This window comes from Oncorhynchus kisutch, linkage group LG11 (assembly GCF_002021735.2).
Source record: "Oncorhynchus kisutch isolate 150728-3 linkage group LG11, Okis_V2, whole genome shotgun sequence".
In the NCBI taxonomy this organism is placed as follows: domain Eukaryota; kingdom Metazoa; phylum Chordata; class Actinopteri; order Salmoniformes; family Salmonidae; genus Oncorhynchus; species Oncorhynchus kisutch.
In genome coordinates, this window is record NC_034184.2 from 16,660,886 (window position 1) to 16,680,958 (window position 20,073).

The 20,073-nt window shown below is 44.2% G+C and overlaps 2 protein-coding genes across 9 annotated transcripts in view; one reads left to right on the forward strand and one right to left on the reverse strand.

Moving 5' to 3' along the window:
- Nucleotides 1–2,158: 2,158 nt before the first annotated feature.
- On the forward strand, nucleotides 2,159–5,203 carry LOC109899940 (dual specificity phosphatase DUPD1). Its single transcript, XM_020495604.2, has 4 exons — nucleotides 2,159–2,315; nucleotides 2,498–2,727; nucleotides 3,162–3,385; nucleotides 3,600–5,203. The coding sequence occupies exons 2-4, from the start codon at nucleotides 2,540–2,542 to the stop codon at nucleotides 3,854–3,856; spliced, it is 669 nt and encodes a 222-aa protein (XP_020351193.1). The 5' UTR covers nucleotides 2,159–2,315; nucleotides 2,498–2,539; the 3' UTR covers nucleotides 3,857–5,203.
- Nucleotides 4,993–20,073, reverse strand: part of kat6b (K(lysine) acetyltransferase 6B) — a 37,382-nt gene continuing 22,301 nt past the window's right edge. For 7 of the 8 annotated variants that reach the window (XM_020495599.2, XM_020495602.2, XM_020495598.2 and 4 more), the window contains 10 exons: nucleotides 19,050–19,165; nucleotides 18,653–18,765; nucleotides 18,343–18,484; nucleotides 17,769–17,930; nucleotides 17,462–17,555; nucleotides 13,658–13,889; nucleotides 12,602–12,905; nucleotides 10,900–11,163; nucleotides 9,443–9,728; nucleotides 4,993–9,315 (listed from right to left, as the gene is read on the reverse strand). In XM_020495599.2, the coding sequence (XP_020351188.2) occupies nucleotides 6,053–9,315; nucleotides 9,443–9,728; nucleotides 10,900–11,163; nucleotides 12,602–12,905; nucleotides 13,658–13,889; nucleotides 17,462–17,555; nucleotides 17,769–17,930; nucleotides 18,343–18,484; nucleotides 18,653–18,765; nucleotides 19,050–19,165 (4,976 nt within the window). In that variant the 3' untranslated portion in view covers nucleotides 4,993–6,052. The remainder of the gene's footprint in view (nucleotides 9,316–9,442; nucleotides 9,729–10,899; nucleotides 11,164–12,601; nucleotides 12,906–13,657; nucleotides 13,890–17,461; nucleotides 17,556–17,768; nucleotides 17,931–18,342; nucleotides 18,485–18,652; nucleotides 18,766–19,049; nucleotides 19,166–20,073) is intronic. The other variant, XM_020495601.2, reaches the window with a different exon arrangement.

A 20,073-nucleotide genomic window follows, 5' to 3' on the forward strand; every position in this document is an offset into this window, starting at 1 on the left:
TATCCAATAATACATGCCACCGGAGGTCTCTTCACAGTTCCCAAGTCCAGAACAGACTATGGGAGGCACACAGTACTACATAGAGCCATGACTACATGGAACTCTATTCCACATTAGGTAACTGATGCAAGCAGTAGAATCAGATTTAAAAAATGTTTTAAAAAAACAGGTAAAAATACACCTTATGGAACAGCGGGGACTGTGAAGTAACACACATAGGCACAGACACATGATAACATACTCACTATACATACACTTAAACATGGATTTTGCGTTGTAGATATGTGGTAGTGGACTATGGGCCTGAGGGCACACACTTAATATGTTGTGAATTCTGTAATGACTGATTTGTAAAGTTTTTAAAATTGTATAACTGCCTTAATTTTGCCAGACCCCAGGAAAAGTAGCTGCTGCCTTGGCAGCAACAATAAATACAAATACAAAGACTTGTGTGATACTTGTTGCTTCACAATAATGAGTACAAACCGAAAAGAACAAGTGTACCTACAGAGACAATGAACAAAACCACAGAAATAAATTATAAAAGTTAATAAAACGCATTCATTAGAACCAGTGTTCTTCTTTCTACGACAAACCAACATTAGAAATGAGAGATTGCAATGGGCACCAAATGCTAACGACGACAGTCTGAAGAACAGGTTCTCTAATTAGCTTCAATTAGCAGAATCACATCTGGAGGGGTACGATGGTGCAGTTCTGTTCTCTCCACCACCTGCTGTTGCCCTGGCCTCCAACACGGTTTTTGTCACCAGAGAGAAACCTAGCCCAGAACCACCCACCCTGCCTGGCCCAAGAGATTCTCAGCTTCTCCCCATCACTGGATGCCTGAGCCAACTGTACCATCTGGATACATCCTTGACTCTGGAGAGAACGGGGAAATGAATAATGACTCACGGTATAATTGTGAAAGACTATTGTTGTAGGACATCACAGCATCTATCTAATACAACAACACTAGCATGCTATATTCTCGTGGTTCTATTTTTGCTTGATATGATAAATATACAGACCGATGGAAGCTAATAGACTGAACAACATGTAGGTTATATTGATGTGCCTGTATACCTTTATAAATAAATAAACGTTACACTTATTCAGTCACTTCCTTCCTCCAAAATGTTTTCCTAAACTGCTTAAATCTACCACTGAAGCTGGTAAGACGTGACATCTTAAAGTAAGAGGGTTAATTTACTATACCAGAAATGTGCCAACTGTGGTTCATAAAATAAATTAAACAAGATGAAAAGAGATGCTTGCACTCCAGAGCATCGCACTGTAGAGGAGAGACGTTCGCTGTCATAATAAAATAAACATCACAGGTCTAATGATTTCACTGTCAGTACAAATGATGCCAGAGCATTAAGATGTGAAGGGAAGAAGAGAGGGGCTTGGTGTAAAACTGAACTTTGACATGTAAAAAGGCTTCATTCAACTCCTTTCCACACTGCAATCATCATTACTTTTGGACTTCTGTTCTGTGGCTCACATTGAGGAGCCATTAAAAGATCAGCCAAACTAACATGCATGACGCATATCATCATACAACGGGGAACTCAAGACTTGTACTATTTTACCATCCTTTCCCCATCTTATTACTAGACATATTTAAAAGATTCTTCTTCCTCGAAATACCCATCAAAGTTACATATTTATTTGACTATATGACTTTAAGTATAGGCCTACTCTTTCATATAGAATGACGCACAAAATCCCACGGCCCTCTCTTTAAGACTGCGATATGTTAACTGACAGAATTCCAAGGAATCATTCTCATGCTTGAACAGGCGCTTGGCATACCCTGTTCACTCGAGTGAATATGGGATATCGTTTGGCGAAGGCAAAGTTAGGATAACTTTTAAGTTCCCAGCTCTGTTTAGGAGTAGATGTTTGCATCTGAAATGGTACCCTATTCGCTATATAGTGCACTACTTTTGACTAGAGCCTGCATTGGGGACTTTCATTAAAAAATATAGCACAATAGGATGCCATTCTGGACGCAATCTATGACTGAGGAGGTTTTCCCCTACATGCAAGTTAGTCAGCCACTAAGGCTAAGGTCAGGGGGCTTTGCTTGCACGTCAGAGCACTAAAAATATCCTCTCAATTTGATGCCTGTCCAGTTATACAATCTGTGCCCCCGACCGCCGACTCTCGTCAGGCTCCCAGAATTAAACTTCGAGCATTGGGTTCTATTTGTTACCTCCAACTGTTGACCACAGGAAACACACAAAAGGCTACACTTGCTGACTTTTAGAGAGAGTACAGTAAAGGACTTGAAGGAATTAAATCTCTTGGTATGTTGTTCTTTTACCAGAATTCTAATTCTAACTGTTGCCAGTGCATGTTAGGTATTTAAATAATGCCTAAAATGCACATTAACAAAAATGTGCCATAGATACCCGTCTTACGACATTGTCTTTGTGGCACGTTGGAAGGAAATAGCTCCAAATCAAAACTTAAATTTTTTATTTTTAAGGGAATGGATCCTGTGTGAAAGCAAGAAGCTATTGTGATAAACATGGCATCTCACAGCTCCAAGAGGTGTGCGACTGTGAAGAAAAAGTTTGTTCTTAAGACGAAGCCACCTGAACCTGTGGTGGAATACATTACACCTGGGGGCTATGAGCTGGAGAAGATCCTTAACCGTGACTGCATGGAGTACACTCACATCAACCAGGTCTGGCCCAACGTCTGGATTGGAGATGAGTAAGTTAGGCAGTCGGTGTTCTGTAAGAGATCAAATTAAACATAAAGTAGTCTGTTTGTTCTATAATGCCAACTTATTGTCACTCATTTCCATGTCAAATGTTTGGCTTGACATTTCCCTAAGGAGTTGGCAAGAGACCAGAAACCATAGATATAGGACCTACATACAGTATATTGTCTATGGCCAGCCAGGCTATTATTTACCTTAAGTGTTATATCTGTTCAGTACCTACATAATTATATGTTTCCTACTGCCTGATGTATTAACTGTTTGAGTACACCCTTTGTCTCCTACCTGCAGAACAGGTTCCTGCATCCTTAGCCAGGAGCCCAATCTATTTGTGCTCTTGCCAATTCCATTTGATCATTGTAAACAGTTGGCATGATAGCACAAAATGACTGGCACTCAGGTTAGTAAATCCTTACATTGACAGAGAGAGTGCCAAAGACAAATACAACCTGAAGAAATTGGGCATGACCCACATCCTGAATGCAGCAGAGGGGACGTGGAATAATGTGGACACGGGAGCGGAGTACTACAGCGACATGGACGTGATCTACTATGGGGTCGTGGCGGAGGATACTCCAACCTTTGACCTTAGCCAGTACTTCTTTTCTGCAGCCCAGTTCATCGACCAAACACTCAACATACCTGAAAGTAAGTTAGTCCTAGTTTGAGTGACATTTTGATACAACTTAAATGAATAAGCAATTATAAGTGCTTATAAATGCTTTATAATGCATGGACACAAATGCTTTGAAATGTTAAGGTTATTAATGCTTATTCATTAAAGTAATTATACAGGGGGTACCATTCCATTCTAATAACAAACACCTCCTTCCAGTCATGTTTTTCTATGCATTTCCATTAGATAAGCTGCTGGTGCACTGTGTGATGGGGAGAAGTCGGTCAGCCACCCTGTTCCTGGCCTACCTGATGATCTGTAAGAACATGACTGTGGTTGATGCCGTGGACCACGTGAAGCGACGCAGGCGTATCATCCCCAACTGGGGCTTCCTGAAGCAGCTCAGGCAGCTGGACACTTACCTCTTAGAACAGAAGGACAAAGTGACGACTGTCAAGGGAAAAGGACAAGAAAAGGACAAGGAAAGAGAGGAGGATGAATAGAAGGATCAAATGTGATCGATGCACCCTGAGAAAAGGGAAATGTATTTCATTTAGATCATTTGGTTCCACAAGAAATGTGTACATTGAAAAAAAAAGGTCAAACAAGTAGGTTTCCTAGTACTTCAAAAATACTGTACTTCAAATTTAAAAGAGTTAAAGTGGATATCCACAGTTCAAACAAAGCAATAACAAAGCAACACTTCTGCCACTTGTTTTGGTAAACTGCTAAGGGAAGGGGCTCGAGACATTTGAACACTCAAATTCAGACAAGAGCTACAGAGCTGCTATCTAAATTCAACCTCTACAAAAATGTCCATTAATTAAAATCCACATAATTCACATTTCCTGTTGCTGCAGGATTATTTTTTCTGTGAGAAGCAGGGTCAGATGAAGATCTTGTATCCATACAAGTATACTGACAGACCATCCATGAAATCAGAACGAGTTTTAACCATGTTTTGAAGCAGTGTTAACATTGACTTTTGTTTACAAACATTTGGAGTAAAACATGCTTATATTTTGGGTAGTAATTGGGTACAACTAAGGTCATGAGGCATTTAAGTTATATTATTCAATAATCCATGGCTATACATCACACAGTGAAAAAATTTATGCATCAACTGCAGATTGCCTCTTTAAACTAAATTCTCAAGTTTTATAAATAAGACATTGCCTTGGCTTAGAAGTCTGTCGTTGAACATTTTGAACTTCAAATCTCCCAATTAATCTGAAGTTAAGTCAGTTGTCAATAGAGTTAAATCATTGGAGTACAATTGTGTGCATGGTCAATCCTAACTTATTTTATGCTAAAATGTACACCATTTTTAAGTGCCTGACAAAGGAGAAAGGCATCAATAAAAGACTGCTTGTTTGTGCACATTTACAGTGGGAGACATGGCTCCTACCCTACCAGCCATTCTGTACAGGTAGAAAGGCTACAAAAGAGCAATATAGACAAAAACACAAGTTGCTTTTTACATGCAATCCGTTAGCTTAGTTTGGTCTAGTCACATCCTCTAGTCTTATCCACTTTATAAAATATAAATCCAACATTTTATAAAGATAGAAAAAAAAATCTACAGATGGAATGAAAATGTTACTTTTTAAAGGCTTTATGTAAAATATCGACTTTGGACTAAATGTATATTTCTTTATTATTAATAATAATCATCAATCATTTAGTTGTTTTTTTAAAATTCCGCCACATTTCTCGACATTTGTACACCTCTTTGAAATGTTTTAGAATCAGAGTCAGGGTACAAACACTAAGATATGCTTAGTTATCTTGACAGAAATCAGTCTTCTGTGTTATAAAACAGAAAGCTGCCTCAAGGTAGGACATCTGTTCCAAAAGACTTCAGAATTATACATACATAGCAATGAAACCTCTCAAACATACAGAAGAACGGGACTAAAGAAGTTTACACTTTTTTTTTTACATTATTAGAATTAACAAAATATAGTTTCATCTTCTCCCCCGCCCTGTGAGAGGGGGAACCTAATAAAGGCCAAAATATATTTAGAATGGCTTGCTATTAAGCACAACACTTGTACAGTACTACTCAATGCACTGTTACTAACGGAGACAGGAGACCGAAGCATGCTTTACAAAATAAGTACAATAATTTAAATATACAAAGGCATGAGTATAGTACAAACTAATCGTCAGCACTGTTAGACAGGTACACTGAACAGGTTCTAGGAATATCCACTTGTTTAAGTCTGTTTGTAGCAGGCACATTAGATGGCTTAGTTTGAGGCTGCTACATAACTACACTCACTCCCGGTGATGAAGTCTCTTCCCAGTCTCCTCCCCCCTCTACCCTAAGGAGTGACCAGGGAGACTAATACTAATTAAATACATTTTTATCTTCATGACGTAAGGCTTAGAACCTAAAAGAACACAAATCTGTTAGGAACAAAAATACTTTGACATAGATAGTAGCTTGTTGTAAAAAGTTTGCTTGTTGATGAAACTTTTTGCATTCTTTCCAAGTGCTGGTTTTTAAGTAACTATAAACAAAATGAAAACAAAGAAACAAACATTATCAACAAACAAAAAAAGGCCAAATTTGTGCATCTAGGACTCATAGTAATAATAATGCACATTTGTGTGATTTAAACATCCAGTCAGATTGATTCAGTTTGTTTGTGATTAGCTACGGTTTCGTTAACCGTTAGGTTAGTAACCATGGGTTACCGTCTGATGAAAGGCCCTTTGAGTGTCTGCTTGGACATGGGTCCGGTGTTGGTCATGTATCCGTGCTGACCAGCTGAAGAGTACATGTTGCTGTGCGGCGGAGCCTGCATGGGTTGCTGGGGGTATGGCTGTGTTCCCATCATGCCCATCTGCATAGAGGCGTACTGGGCCCCGGGCGACTGGTTCATGTAGGCCGCCGTCATCTGGTGGCCTGACATCTGGTTGCTGTGGTAACCACCGTTGGCCGCCATCATGGTTGGCCCCTGGGTTGTGACGTGGTAGCCGTTCATGGTGTGGTTGATGGAGGCAGAGGGCATGTTCATGGAGTTGACACTAACAGCATGGTTGTAGGGATTGCCAGGGGCCGGCATGATGTTGACCGTGCCCATGTTCATGCCCCTTGGCATGGCTGCCAGCGTCCGGGATGAGGGGGCCTGCATGGTGACTGTCTGGGGGGGCCCACGGGTGTGGCTGTACATCTGCTGCTGGTGGTGGGGGTGGGAGGAGAGACCAGAGGCCGCTGACTTGGAGCGCATGGCAATGTGTGTGGGGCCCTTGTGTCCCCCGGGGGCCATCTGAGCCTGTAGAGTCCACTGGGAGGTAGGGATGTTGGGGATGCCCATGGTGTTGCGCTGCAGCATCATCTGTGGGGAGCTGAGGGGGTGGGAGGAGGTCAGAGGGGGGGTCATGGTGGCCTGCACCTGGACCTGGGGGCCAACGGGGTGAGGAGAGACCCCATGGGGGCGAGGGTGGCCGGGGTGGGGGGACTGGGACAGAGACACCAGGCCAGAGTGCTGCGAGTGTGATGACAGGGAGGTACTGTTTGCATAGGATGTGATAGGGTGGGCGTGGGAGGCAGAGTGGTTAAAAGGCAGAGAGTGAGGGTGGTCTATGAGGGTGTTGGTCAGCTGCTGCAGTTTGGCCAGGCTGAAGGTGGCCGAGGGCTGGGAGTAATGACCGCTGCCATAGCCCTCCTGGTTCATCCTCTCATAGATGCTGCTCAGGTTGGGGTTGCCTGACTCAGGGATGTCAGCTAGCTGAATGGGCGCCGTGAAGTTGGTAGGCATGCCACACTGTGTCATAGCCTGTTGCTGACTGTGGCTGTGTTGATTGTGAAGGCTGTGTTGATTGTGAAGGCTGTGTTGACCGTGTTGATTGTGAAGGCTGTGTTGACCGTGTTGATTGTGAAGGCTGTGTTGACTGTGAAGGCTGTGTTGATTGTGATGTACACCATGTGGCTGACTGTGTGCAGGGTGTGTGTGTGGGTTGTGTTGCGTTATCTGGCTGTGTTGATTGTGTGGAGCGCTGTGAGGCTGATTATGGTGCGGATGCTGATTGTGTGGAGTGATAGTGTGCCTAGTATGGCCATGGGGATTGTGTATGATTGTTTGACTGTGACTGTGCTGGCTGTGTTGACTGTGCTGACCATTACTCGGTGGTCTCTCCACCAACACCACACAGCCCTGTGGTGACTTGACGTTGCAGTGCTGCGGGGAGCTCAGGCTATTCTGCTGAATCATGCCACAGCTTCCAGGGTTTACACCCCCCATTTGCTGGCTGACGGCACAGCTGCTCTGCACCAGGCCACTGGGGGGGAGGGGGCCGTAGGAACAGCTGTTCTGAGGGGGGCCCCCAGGTCCGCCCGGACCCCCGGCACCGCCACAGATGCTGCCCCCCAGTGTGGAGTCGTAAGAGCTGGGGTTCTCATAGTTCTCTGTGGTGCTCTCGATGGAGCCCAGGTCGCTGAAGCCGCTGTCCACCACCTGCTGGGATGAGTGGTCCGACACAGACGGCACGTCCATCATGGGGCTGGTCTCCATGTTGTGAAGGGAGGAGGGGACTGAGATGGAGGCTCCGCCGCTGGAGCCGTGGTCAGGGCTGATCTGGGTGTAACCTCCTCCCGCGCCACTTCCTCCACTGCTGCTGCCTCTGCTACTCTCCAGGATGGACAATGCTGGGCTGCTGACAGAGCGCACCGACTGGCTGGGGTGGGAGTGGGCCGAGGACAGGGGGCTGCTGTGGTCCGACTGGGGGCAGCCTTCGTCCAGCGAGGTTAGGGTGTGAGGGGGGCTATGGGGGACCATAGGGTGGGTCTGCAGGCTGTGGCTCGCCTCCTGGTGGAACACCGAGCTGGAGTTGTCCTGCAGTGTCTCTGTGTCGCGCTCTGTCTCCTGGGTGAGGCTCTGCACAGCCTGGGCCGTCTCTCGGTCCTCCTCTCGATCCTCCTCTCGGTCTCTCAGCACAGCAGAAGGACTCAGAGCTGCAAGCCGCTCTCTATCCCTTTCTGTCTGCTGGGGCTGGCGTCGAGCCTCCTGACTGCTACTCTCCTCTGACTCGGAGTCAACGGGGTGGTCAGAGTCTACTGCTGCTACTGTGGTTGGTGCCTGTTCCTGGATACCATCTCTTCTCTCATCTCCAGTGTTGGCCGGCCGCTCCTCCTCACGCCTATAGGCCATCCCTTCAGACCCCTCCTGACGTCGTTCAGAATCCTTATTGTTGTCATTTGGATGTAAAAAAGTCAGGGTGGTGCAGGACTCCGCTTCAGGAGGCTCCTGACAAGGCTCTGGCTCTTGCCTCCGCTCCTCTTTCTCTGGCTCTGCTGTCGACTCCATGCGACTCTCGTCTTCATCGTCAGCGTCCAGGTGAGTGGCCTCTTCGTCTTCATCATCCTCGGCTGATCTTTCAGTGCTGTGGTCCAGCTGTTTGGATGGAGAAGGAGCTTGAGAGTCCCCGTGCTCACTGGCTTGTGGGTCCTCCTCCGGTGGCTCGTCACGGATGGGGGATCTGACGGGAGAACGCATAGCGGAGCCAACAGGAGAGAAGACAGGGGAGCTAGCTCTAGAGGCCATAGGGGAGGCTACTGGAGAAGAGGCCATGGGAGAAACCACAGGAGATACCCCAGGGGAGCTCAGTTTACTAGGACTCTCTTCCTCCATGGGAATGTAGGGCTCTGAGGGCAGCTGCTTGTCCATAACTGTGTCACGACTGACCAGGTCTCTGCCGGGCTCTGACTCCTCCTCCGTGATGGTCGAGGCCTTGTCCTGGTCCTCCGGCTCCTCCTTGGGCTCCTCGGCCTGTATGTGGGGTTCCTCGGCCTCCAGGGGCGTCTCGGGGGGAGTGTAGAGGTTCAGCTTGAAGCCCATCTTCCTCTCCTTCTTCAGACGCCATTTTGGAGGCCCCCTTTTCACTCCTTTGGGCCAGCCCTTCTTGCGCTTAACCGCTCGAGGCCTGCCCGGTTTCTTTGACAGGACACTGGCTACTAGAAGAAAGAAAAGAACATCAGTGATTTGAGCAAATTGATGTTGTGATGTTAAGATGTATTGCTGTCCATTTTAACTTACAACTTAAAATACAGCTTCTTAAAAACATCTGAAGGATTTAGTTACCTTCATTCCAGTGTTCACGATTGTCTCTATCCGTGGTTTTCTCCAGCCGCGGACGACCTCTGCGTCTCTTCACTGGTTTCCTCAGCCCCTCCTCCTCCATCTCGCCCACCCTGCAGGTCCTCTCCAGCAGGGGCATGGGCCTCTCGTCCTCAGAGTTGTCAAACGGTTCGTTCAGAACCTCCGTCGTCTCAGAGATGGTCTCTGTCGTCACACTGCTATTAATCCTTCTTCTCTTGCGACCTCTCTTCTTGAGCATGACAGCTCTCTCAGCTCTCTCTCTCTCTCTCTGGAACACAAATCAAATGTTAAACTTTAGGGCCGTTTTCTCAGACACAGATTAAGCTTAGTCCTGGACTAAACTTACTTTCCATTTCTGAGCACAACTGCTCTCCAAGACAGACAAAACAGATGGGTGGAAAAAAAGGTTAAAATAAACATAATACTTCCTCTCTAAACTCTTTCTGCAGTTTAATAGCTACAGAGAGAGACACTCAAGGCCCTGGTAAAATGTCTGCAGGGAGGACCGGGCCTCATTGTAAACTTTTGTTCTGAATGTAAAATGCTCAAACCACACAATTTGAGCATCGAACGCTTGAGCAACTCTTTCCCACAGATGAAGGCTGACTGGTTTAGAGAACCACAAATGAGACAGGCAGAGTTAACTCAGACCACATTCTACATACGCTCCAGTTTTTCACTGAGTGGGTATTACAAGGATGTCACTTTCTTTTTGTGGTAGTGATTAAACCCAGTGAGGACTATGAAGGCAATCCTGTAACACATTCACTAATTAACTGCAACAACCATCAGCAGGCAGTCTTATCTAGAGGACATATTCCTGCTGTGTGAAATAGAGCGGGTTCCTAACTTCTAGACCACAATCTGTTGTAATATCATCTTCACCACGAGGGAGCAGTGGCCTATCGACAACACAGATGTGAAAACCATGGAAGGATTTAAATTAGCCATGACCACTGACAATAGAACAAGGTTCAGTCTGTCTGCCTTAACCATGACCACTGACAATAGAACAAGGTTCAGTCTGCCTGCCTTAACCATGACCACTGACAATAGAACAAAGTTCAGTCTGTCTGCCTTAGCCATGACCACTGAACAAGGTTCAGTCTGGCTGCCTGCTACACAACAGCACCAGAAAAATCACAACTGTTTGTTGTACTGTACCGAGGATTATTTAATATAATCTAGAGAACTGAGTGGATCTTCCATTGCAGCCAAGAACATTTAACACACCTTAGTTGGTAGACAACACATCTTCAGATACCAAGTCGCATTATATAATGATGGAAAACAATCTAATTCTGAAACTATTACATAACATTCAATTGAACTCCCTTCTTTTTCCATCCCTATGTAAACACAATAACCAGCCAATCACACTGCAGCCACCTCACCCTACAATGAGGAAATGTGTCAAATAACTCATTTCAAGCTCTCACCTTTCTCTTGACACCAAACATAGCATGGGCTTTCGTTAGGATGGGAGGAGATCCATCAGAATCATCCTCATCTTCGTCATCACTACATTCCTCAGAGGCGTGCAGTCTTTGGTCTCCAGCGGTTGTGGGGCGACGCTCATATGTTCTGAAGGGGTTCTTACTGTAGACCTTAGTGGGAGGACGAGGGTGATGTATGCTAGTCATCAGATAGGACACCGCTCTCTCTTCATTCTCCCAACCAGCCTGCTCCTTCAGTCGCTCAGCCTGTAATTAACACACCGAGAGGTACATCAGTCACTCAGCCTGGAATTTACACAGAGAGACAGACATTGTTATTGTCTCTGGGAAACACAGGCAGCTAGCTTAACATCACAATAAAAAGGCTAATGGGGAAATAGACACACGATTTGAATTAACATCTTGACAAATGCAACACCACAGGTTCTCTTGATAATGTTTGAGTGTCAGAGCAGAGGAAGCATTTGCTGTTAAGCAATTCAATTTGATTGCATGTCATGGAATATTTAGCACTATTCATTATGTAATGATATACTGAACTGATTTGGGGCAATTTTGCACCACATTAAATGCCTAGTGACAGTGAACATGCTTAGCTCATTAACGGCCTTGGTTCGAACTCAAACAACACCTTTAACAGACTGTGGGATGATGAATGATCATGCATCGCGTTAGCTGACGTGGAGGCATACAAACGCATGTCTTTACTACTAACATAGGGGGCTCCAACTAATGCAGTGGTCCTGGAGAGCTAATGTACCGAGTGTGTAGGCTTTTCCTCCAGCCCAGCCCAGCCCAGCACGAACAAACCTGATTAACTTAATCACGGACTAGACTCCAGACTGAACACCATGATTAACCTAATCACGGACTAGACTCCAGACTGAACACCATGATTAACCTAATCACGGACTAGACTCCAGACTGAACACCATGATTAACCTAATCACGGACTAGACTCCAGACTGAACACCATGATTAACCTAATCACGGACTAGACTCCAGACTGAACACCATGATTAACCTAATCACGGACTAGACTCCAGACTGAACACCATGATTAACCTAATCACGGACTAGACTCCAGACTGAACACCATGATTAACCTAATCACGGACTAGACTCCAGACTGAACACCATGATTAACCTAATCACGGTCTAGACTCCAGACTGAACACCATGATTAACCTAATCACGGACTAGACTCCAGACTGAACACCATGATTAACCTAATCACGGACTAGACTCCAGACTGAACACCATGATTAACCTAATCACGGTCTAGACTCCAGACTGAACACCATGATTAACCTAATCACGGTCTAGACTCCAGACTGAACACCATGATTAACCTAATCACGGACTAGACTCCAGACTGAACACCATGATTAACCTAATCACGGACTAGACTCCAGACTGAACACCATGATTAACCTAGTCACGGACTAGACTCCAGACTGAACACCATGATTAACCTAATCACGGTCTAGACTCCAGACTGAACACCATGATTAACCTAATCACAGTCTAGACTCCATACTGAACACCATGATTAACCTAATAACAGTCTAGACTACAGACTGAACACCATGATTAGACTACAGACTGAACAGAGTTGAACAGTGTCAGGTCCAGAGTTGAAAGACAGTGTGTGTGTGTGTTTGCGCGCGCATGCAAGACTTACATCCATCTCGACCTCTCTCTCCTCCTCAGACAGGACAGCGTTGAGGGCCACTGCGGGGGTCCAGTGCAGTGCGTCAGGGTCCACCTGGTTCAGCCTGGGGCTGGGGGTCCAGTGCAGTGCGTCAGGGTCCACCTGGTTCAGCCTGGGGCTGGGGGTCCAGTGCAGTGTGTCAGGGTCCACCTGGTTGAGCCTGGGGCTGGGGGTCCAGTGCAGTGCGTCAGGGTCCACCTGGTTCAGCCTGGGGCTGGCTCGCAGCTTCTCCATGTGCCTCTGGATCAACCGCTCTCTTCGGATCACCACAAACCTAAAGAAGACCAATAAGAAACATCAAAATCAGTCAAACCAACATCATCAACGAGATCAATCAATCTATTCTGATTACCACAAAGCTAGAGAACAATAATCAATAAGATCAATCAATCTATTCTGATCACCGCAAACCTAGAGATCAATTACCAATAAGATCAATCAATCTATTCTGATTACCACAAACCTGGAGAGAAGCAATCAAAAGCTATGACAAAAAGAACCAGCTCTCAACATATTCATGTATGATGTGACATGAAACACATGTAGTGTTTGTAGTTAATAAAACTGAACATCAATCGATATCTTCTGATCACTACGACCCTAGAGAGAAATCACAAACGAATCAAATCAACCCATTCTGATCATTACAATCTGAAGAGCCAATCATAAACAAATGAACCAAACAATCAAATGTTTTTATAAAGCCCTTTTTAAGTTAGCAATTGTCAGTAAGTACTGTCAAAGTACTTTCACAGTAAACCAATAAGAAAAAGACCAGCTGTTGTAGAGTGAATCCACATGACCCATGGCGTTACGTAAGTTAATAAAGCTGAAACGGAGGATTCTCAGGCTGGAATAGCAGCAGGCTGTTCTGTCTGTCTGTTTCCTTAACCTGACTTACTTCTGCCAATATTCTGCTGCATTAATGGCTAACATGTTAAAAATACCCAGTGGCCTGAATAAGTCTGAGTCAGACAGGGTGCGCACACACACGCACACACAGCGAGTGTGTGAGTTAGGACTGACCTGCCGTCCTGCCTGTCAATCATGCAGAGATGCTGGAGAGTAGCGGCGATATCATGCGGACACATCCCAGTGGCCCTGCTTATTCCTTTAACGCTGATGTGTTTATCTGGCTGCTTATAGAGGTACTCCACCATGACACTTTTCCAATATGCCAGGTAGGATAAGCGACCCAGATCTGACAGAGGCTTCTCTGGGGAGCCAGCTTGTCCTTCCTGCCTTGTCAGAAGGTAACCTGAAACAGACACATTCAAACAAAACAACATGGTGTGAGAAGACATAACCTCAAAAAAGACAGTACCCTAAAAAGACCTACAATATTATAACAAATCAACAATGTTGTGAGAAGGCATTAAATCATGTGCGTCAATCTAATTAACACAATAAAAGAATCCCATGGGCTGCGTCTCAATCTAGCCCATCCACCTTTGTCAAGGCTTCGCATCTGTGGTGAAAGGTGGCCAGAGCTACAGCGGTGTTGGTCAGACCATGACATCTTGAACATATGTCTTCTCACAAAAACATCTGTAGTGTCCAAACGGTGTGGCCTACAAACTAATATGGAAGTGTGAGACTCTCACGAACAGGAAGGTGTTCTCCATTTTGCTCTACGGCACACCAAACTAAATACATCTGATTTGGGCTGCATGTAAATGCTGCCATCTTTTGAAAAGGTAGGTCATCTTAAAAGACCTATTCAAACAATACAATGCTGTGAGAAAGTAGGCTTGTATGGAACCTAAAAAGATTCATTGTATTTTTGTCAGCATGTTTTACTCCAAGTCTTAGACTGCAGTACATATCATAATCTGACATGACATCCTGTGTTGGGGAGCAGCTCCATTTTCACCTTCAGAAAGTAGAAATGGAGGAGAGGTAATCAGACATCCTCTCCTTCAACCTCTGTCAGATGCTATGATGCTGGCAAGGGCAACAAAGGAGGTGGAGGAGAGAAGGGTGAGTGAAAAAAAAAGAGGAGAGAAAAAGCAACAACAAATGGAGGAGAGAAGCAGCTGGATGTCATTTCTCACAAGAGGTTGCACTTATCAGAGATAATGAAGAGGAAAAAAACGAAGTAAAAAAGGTAGCTGTGTCTGTATGTAATTAGTTTTATAGCCGTCCTGTCAAGGGTCATCCATTATAAGCAGCTTGAAATTAATTAATGTCTTTTAATGTGTGCACCCACTACAAGGAACCAAACAAGCACATCTAATCACCAAACACTGAATACATAATATTCCAGTCATTATGACAGTATTCATTACCCAAAGCTGAGACGAGAGCCAATAATTGACAACAAATAAATGAGCTGCTAGAACAAAGATGAATAACTAACTAAAACACAGATAATAATAAATGTAACACTACAGTAACAAGTCATGTTATTCTGTGTGTTTTATAAATGTATCAGCTGTGGTTTACCATCTTTAAATCAAAACAAAGAGATTATTCAGAATCCTCAGGAGTAAAGACTAGAAAACCGCAATCACGCTGGCAAACGGAGCTAATGCTTTCCCTCTCACAGCAAGCTACCCGAGACAAATTGCTCCTCTAATACAATCCAATAAAAGCAGAACAATCTTAATCTAAACAACTTCCAGTTTCAAAGGCACAAGTTCCGCCCCAAATGGCACCCTTTTCCCTGTGTAGGGTGCCTCTTTTTAGATGGGACGTTAAACGGGTGTCCTGACTCTGTGGTCACTAAAGATCCCATGGCACTTGTTGTAAGAGTAGGGGGATTAACCCCAGTGTCCTGGGAAAATTCTCAATCTGGCCCTCATGCCATCATAGCCACCTAACCTTCCCATGCTTCCAATTGGCTCATTCATCCACCTATCCCATGTAACTATTCCACAGGCCATTGATGTAAATGACAATGTGTTCTCAGTCAACTAACCTGGTAAAATAAGAGTAAAATAAAAAATATATTAAAAAAAGAGAGCGCTATTGGAAAATGTCTGTGGTTTTGTCCTAAATGGCACCCTATATAGTGCACTGTTTGACTAGGGCCCATAGGGCAATGTCCCCAATCACTGCCCTGAACCATTGGTATATTTTTAGACCAGAAAGAGTGCCTCCTACTGGCCCTCCAACACCTCTTCCAGCAGCATCTAGTCTCCCATCCAGGTACCGACCAGGACCAACCGCGCGTAGCTTCAGAGGCCCGCCAGCAGTGGGATGCAGGGTGGTATGATGCTGGCAAAGTGAGCAGCAAATCAAATGCTCCATTACAGCTCTACCACCCCAACCCACCAGCTATGACAAACAGTCCAAATTCCGAGTGGAGGGTTATTCCAATAATGGACCCCTAGGCAAACAGGATGCTAAATGTAATTGGATATCAAATATTAACTTATGCAGACATAACCTAATACATCTTTATAATTATATTTATAAATTATTTAATTTATAATTTATAATATTGAAAACATGATTACTTACGCATGTAAATTGCCTTGATATACCCATTTCAATTATTTCACAACAATTTTTCTGTGAGTATAAAAATGTCACCAGAGGCCTGATGGAAATAGCAAATTTGTCAGTAAACTTTCCTAATGTCGACAAAACAACGTACGCTAGAAAAAGTGGGATCTTCTTTATTTCAGTAAAATTAATTATGTGAGAAATTGCAATATAATAACTATCATGTCGAAGTAAACTTGGAGTAATGCGATGAGATGGTATGATCCTCCCACTATGACTCAGGAAAGCATGCAGTTTATTAGGCTACAGATTAAATAAATTACGATAAACTTCACAGGGTGGTGAAAGTGCAAGGTGATGAGCTTGATGCTCCTTTCTAATATATATTGAGGGTCTTATTCTGGTGACATGATCGATGCTGCTGTTTGATAAATTAAAATAAATCTTGCTCTTTTATCCATAATAATCTAATAATCTCATACTATCCCCACTGTATCTGCCAGCTGTTGGCTAGAGTGCACGTGCCAAGACCAGAGTGGAAACATTCGCTATACAACGCAACATGTTTTATGACATAGATCATAGAGTTGAAAATGCGATGGAAACCTTGTATGTTTTAAAAAAAATCATATTTTGACTCCCTTTTTCTCCCCAATTTCGTGGTATCCAATTGGTAGTAGTTACTGTCTTGTCTCATCGCTGCAACTCCCGTATGGACTCGGGAGAGGCGAAGGTCGAGAGCCATGCGTCCTCCGAAACACAACCCAACCAAGCCGCACTGCTTCTTGACACAACACACATCCAACCCGGAAGCCAGCCGTACCAACGTGTTCGGAGGAAACACCGTACACCTAGCGACCTGATCAGCGTGCACTGCGCCCGGCCCGCCACAGGAGTCGCTAGTGCGCGATGAGACAAGGATATCCCTGCTGGCCAAACCCTCCCTAACCCGGACGGCACTGGGCCAATTGTGCACCGTCCCATGGGCCTCCCGGTCGCGGCCGGCTGCAACAGAGCCTGGGCTCGAACTCAGAGGCTCTGGTGGCACAGCGATGCAGTGCTTTAGACCACTGCGCCACCTGGGGGCCCTGTTATTGGGAATTTAAGTGCAAAAAATATTTTTATGTGCACTATGTCATCACGCACAGCCTTTTATACGCAACAGATCAATTTGATGGGAACATTTCTGTGCATATTGTTTTTATGCGGATATGCGAATATTCCCATGAAAATCTGTCACAAATTGGATGGAAACCTAGCTAGGGGCACAAATGTATGCCTGGGAAAATAGATTATTTTATATTGTAAAGAATCAGGCAAGGATTCTAGAATCAAGCAGGAATTGAGTTTTATGTTCTTAGAACGCATTAAGGGACTTACTGAAATCAATGAGGAACCTTCCAAAGCCTTGCCTTTGGTACTGAGGCATGATCATTATACAGGAGACATTGTATTTCTGCTGGCAAAGTTTTTCCTGAGGGAAGGGGAAAAAGATCAAGTATGTCAGAGCTGCACTGAAGCTGGCAATTTATTGCACCTGCCACTGTCCTTGTCGAAAGCAAACACACACACACACACACACACACACACACTTCAAAATACATTTAGCTTTTAAGAGGACTAATATAGTAAAGACACTGACACTGCATTAACCAAACTTATTTTTCATTCTATTGAATATCCTTACCTTGGAGAAATAACCCACAAGGTGACAGCCTTTCTCGTCGTTCTTTGTTAGTATGTAAAAAAGGAAAGGCTCCACGTCGTAATATAGGGTCTTGTGATCCAGGAACAGCTTGGCTAACAGGCAGAGGTTTTGGCAGAAGAGCTTGCTAACATTTCCATCAACCTAAACATGGAACAAAACCAGCATTAGAACATTGTTCAAATTTAAACTAACCAGCATTAGAACATTGTTCAAATTTAAACTAACCAGCATGAGAACATTGTTCAAATTTAAACTAACCAGCATGAGAACATTGTTCAAATTTAAACTAACAGTTGATTCTTTCCATCTCTCTCTCGATACCATTCAGTCACATTTCATACACATACACCAGCATATGATCATAGTCCAAAACAGCAGCCTATTCCCTTTAAAGTGCACTTACTTTGACCAGGGCATATAGAGCAGTTTACAATAAAGGGAATAGGGTGCCATTGGGCCCTGGTAAAAAATTTAAAAGGAGTGCACTATATAGGGGATAGGGTGCCATTTGGATGCACACATAGTTTTACTACTTTGAAAAGTGACCTCTGACCTCGAACACTGAAAGGTCATCCTTCCTGTAAATCTCATTGGCTGGAGGTTGAAACCAGCCACACTTCTTGGCGTGTCGCTGGAGGATGTTCTTGCATCTCATGTACTTCAGACAGAACTCACACAGGTAAAGCTTTTGCAATCTGCCAACGAAAGAGACAACGAGACAAAAGTAAGCCTATAATTTGGATTCAATTTATCAGTTGACACACCGATTTCCCCTCAGGGATTAATAAAGTATTTATTTTATAAAGAAGCCTAGCATTGAAAGGCATTTGTCCGATCTGAGTGTAAGAAATAATAAACTGTACCTTGAGTACTCCGGTGGGTAAGGCGATGAGTGCCAGGTTTGGATTTCATACTTCCCAAACTCAATGACGGCCGGGTATCGTCCAGAGTTAGTGATAGTCATGGTTCCATTTCTCTAAACACGGCAATACAAAATTAAATGCCTCAACGTCTTACTACAAGCACTCATTCAAACAATATCAATGATCTAAGTCTGACATAGGCAGTATCTTCAAACAGAAACTTGGAACGTGGACCCTTCCCTTTGTGACATTAAAACTTTTTTTAATGTCTGAAAACATCTGACAAACATTGATTTAGGGGTTGTAATGTTAAGCTATAGGCTACATATAACTTATTGATTAGGTGATAGGTGTGAGAAGTGTGATTGAGAGAAGTTATTTTGGACAGTTCCCTCACCTGCGACGAGAGCTCTTGGACCTGTGTGAATATCTCCACGTCTTCCTCTGTGACATGTTCCCTGGAGACCGCTACGAAGCCAGGTTCCTGCTTCACCCTCAATTCACCTTCACAGCCTGTTACAGTAACCAAACATTACAGCCTGTTCCAGTAACCAAACATTACAGCCTGTTGCAGTCACCAAACATTACAGCCTGTTGCAGTCACCAAACATTACAGCCTGTTGCAGTCACCAAACATTACAGCCTGTTGCAGTCACCAAACAGCCTGTTGCAGTCACCAAACAGCCTGTTGCAGTCACCAAACAGCCTGTTGCAGTCACCAAACAGCCTGTTGCAGTCACCAAACAGCCTGTTGCAGTCACCAAACAGCCTGTTGCAGGAACAGTCACCAAACATGCTGGTAGAGTCACAAACATGCTGTCACAGTAACCAAACAGCCACATCAGAGGAGTACCATCAAACATGGTAGATTATCATCCCAGCTTTATAGAGTAGATAGGGAGCAGTGTTCTGTAGCCTGTGAACATTCAGTATAGTAAATGCATTTGGTTTTAATGTGCTTTTAATGTATGTTTTGTGAGACAGCCTCTGTGAAGTTAGGTCTCTGTGGAGTTGTATAATGAATGTATCATCATCTCTGCACCTGTGAATGAAAATCCTGAATGTAATGATGTGAAACTAAATCACTCTACTAACGTAACCGCTTTCATGTGTCAACCCACCAAGTCTGCGTCCCAAATGGCACTATTCCCTATATAGTGCCCTACTTTACACCACGGTCCATGTGTCTCTGGTCAAAAGTAAAGCACTATGCAGGGAATACTAGGGTGCCATTTGGGACACAGCCCCAGATAGTTTCCTGTTAATTAAAAAGTCAATGCAGTGACAGCAGCAGTGTGGAGACTACGATACAACAGCAATGATGTTGAAAAGCTAACCAGGCATCTTTAGCATACATGAAACACTTGAAATGATGTATTATACACTAAGAAGTGGACATTTTACGTTAAAAAATGAATTAT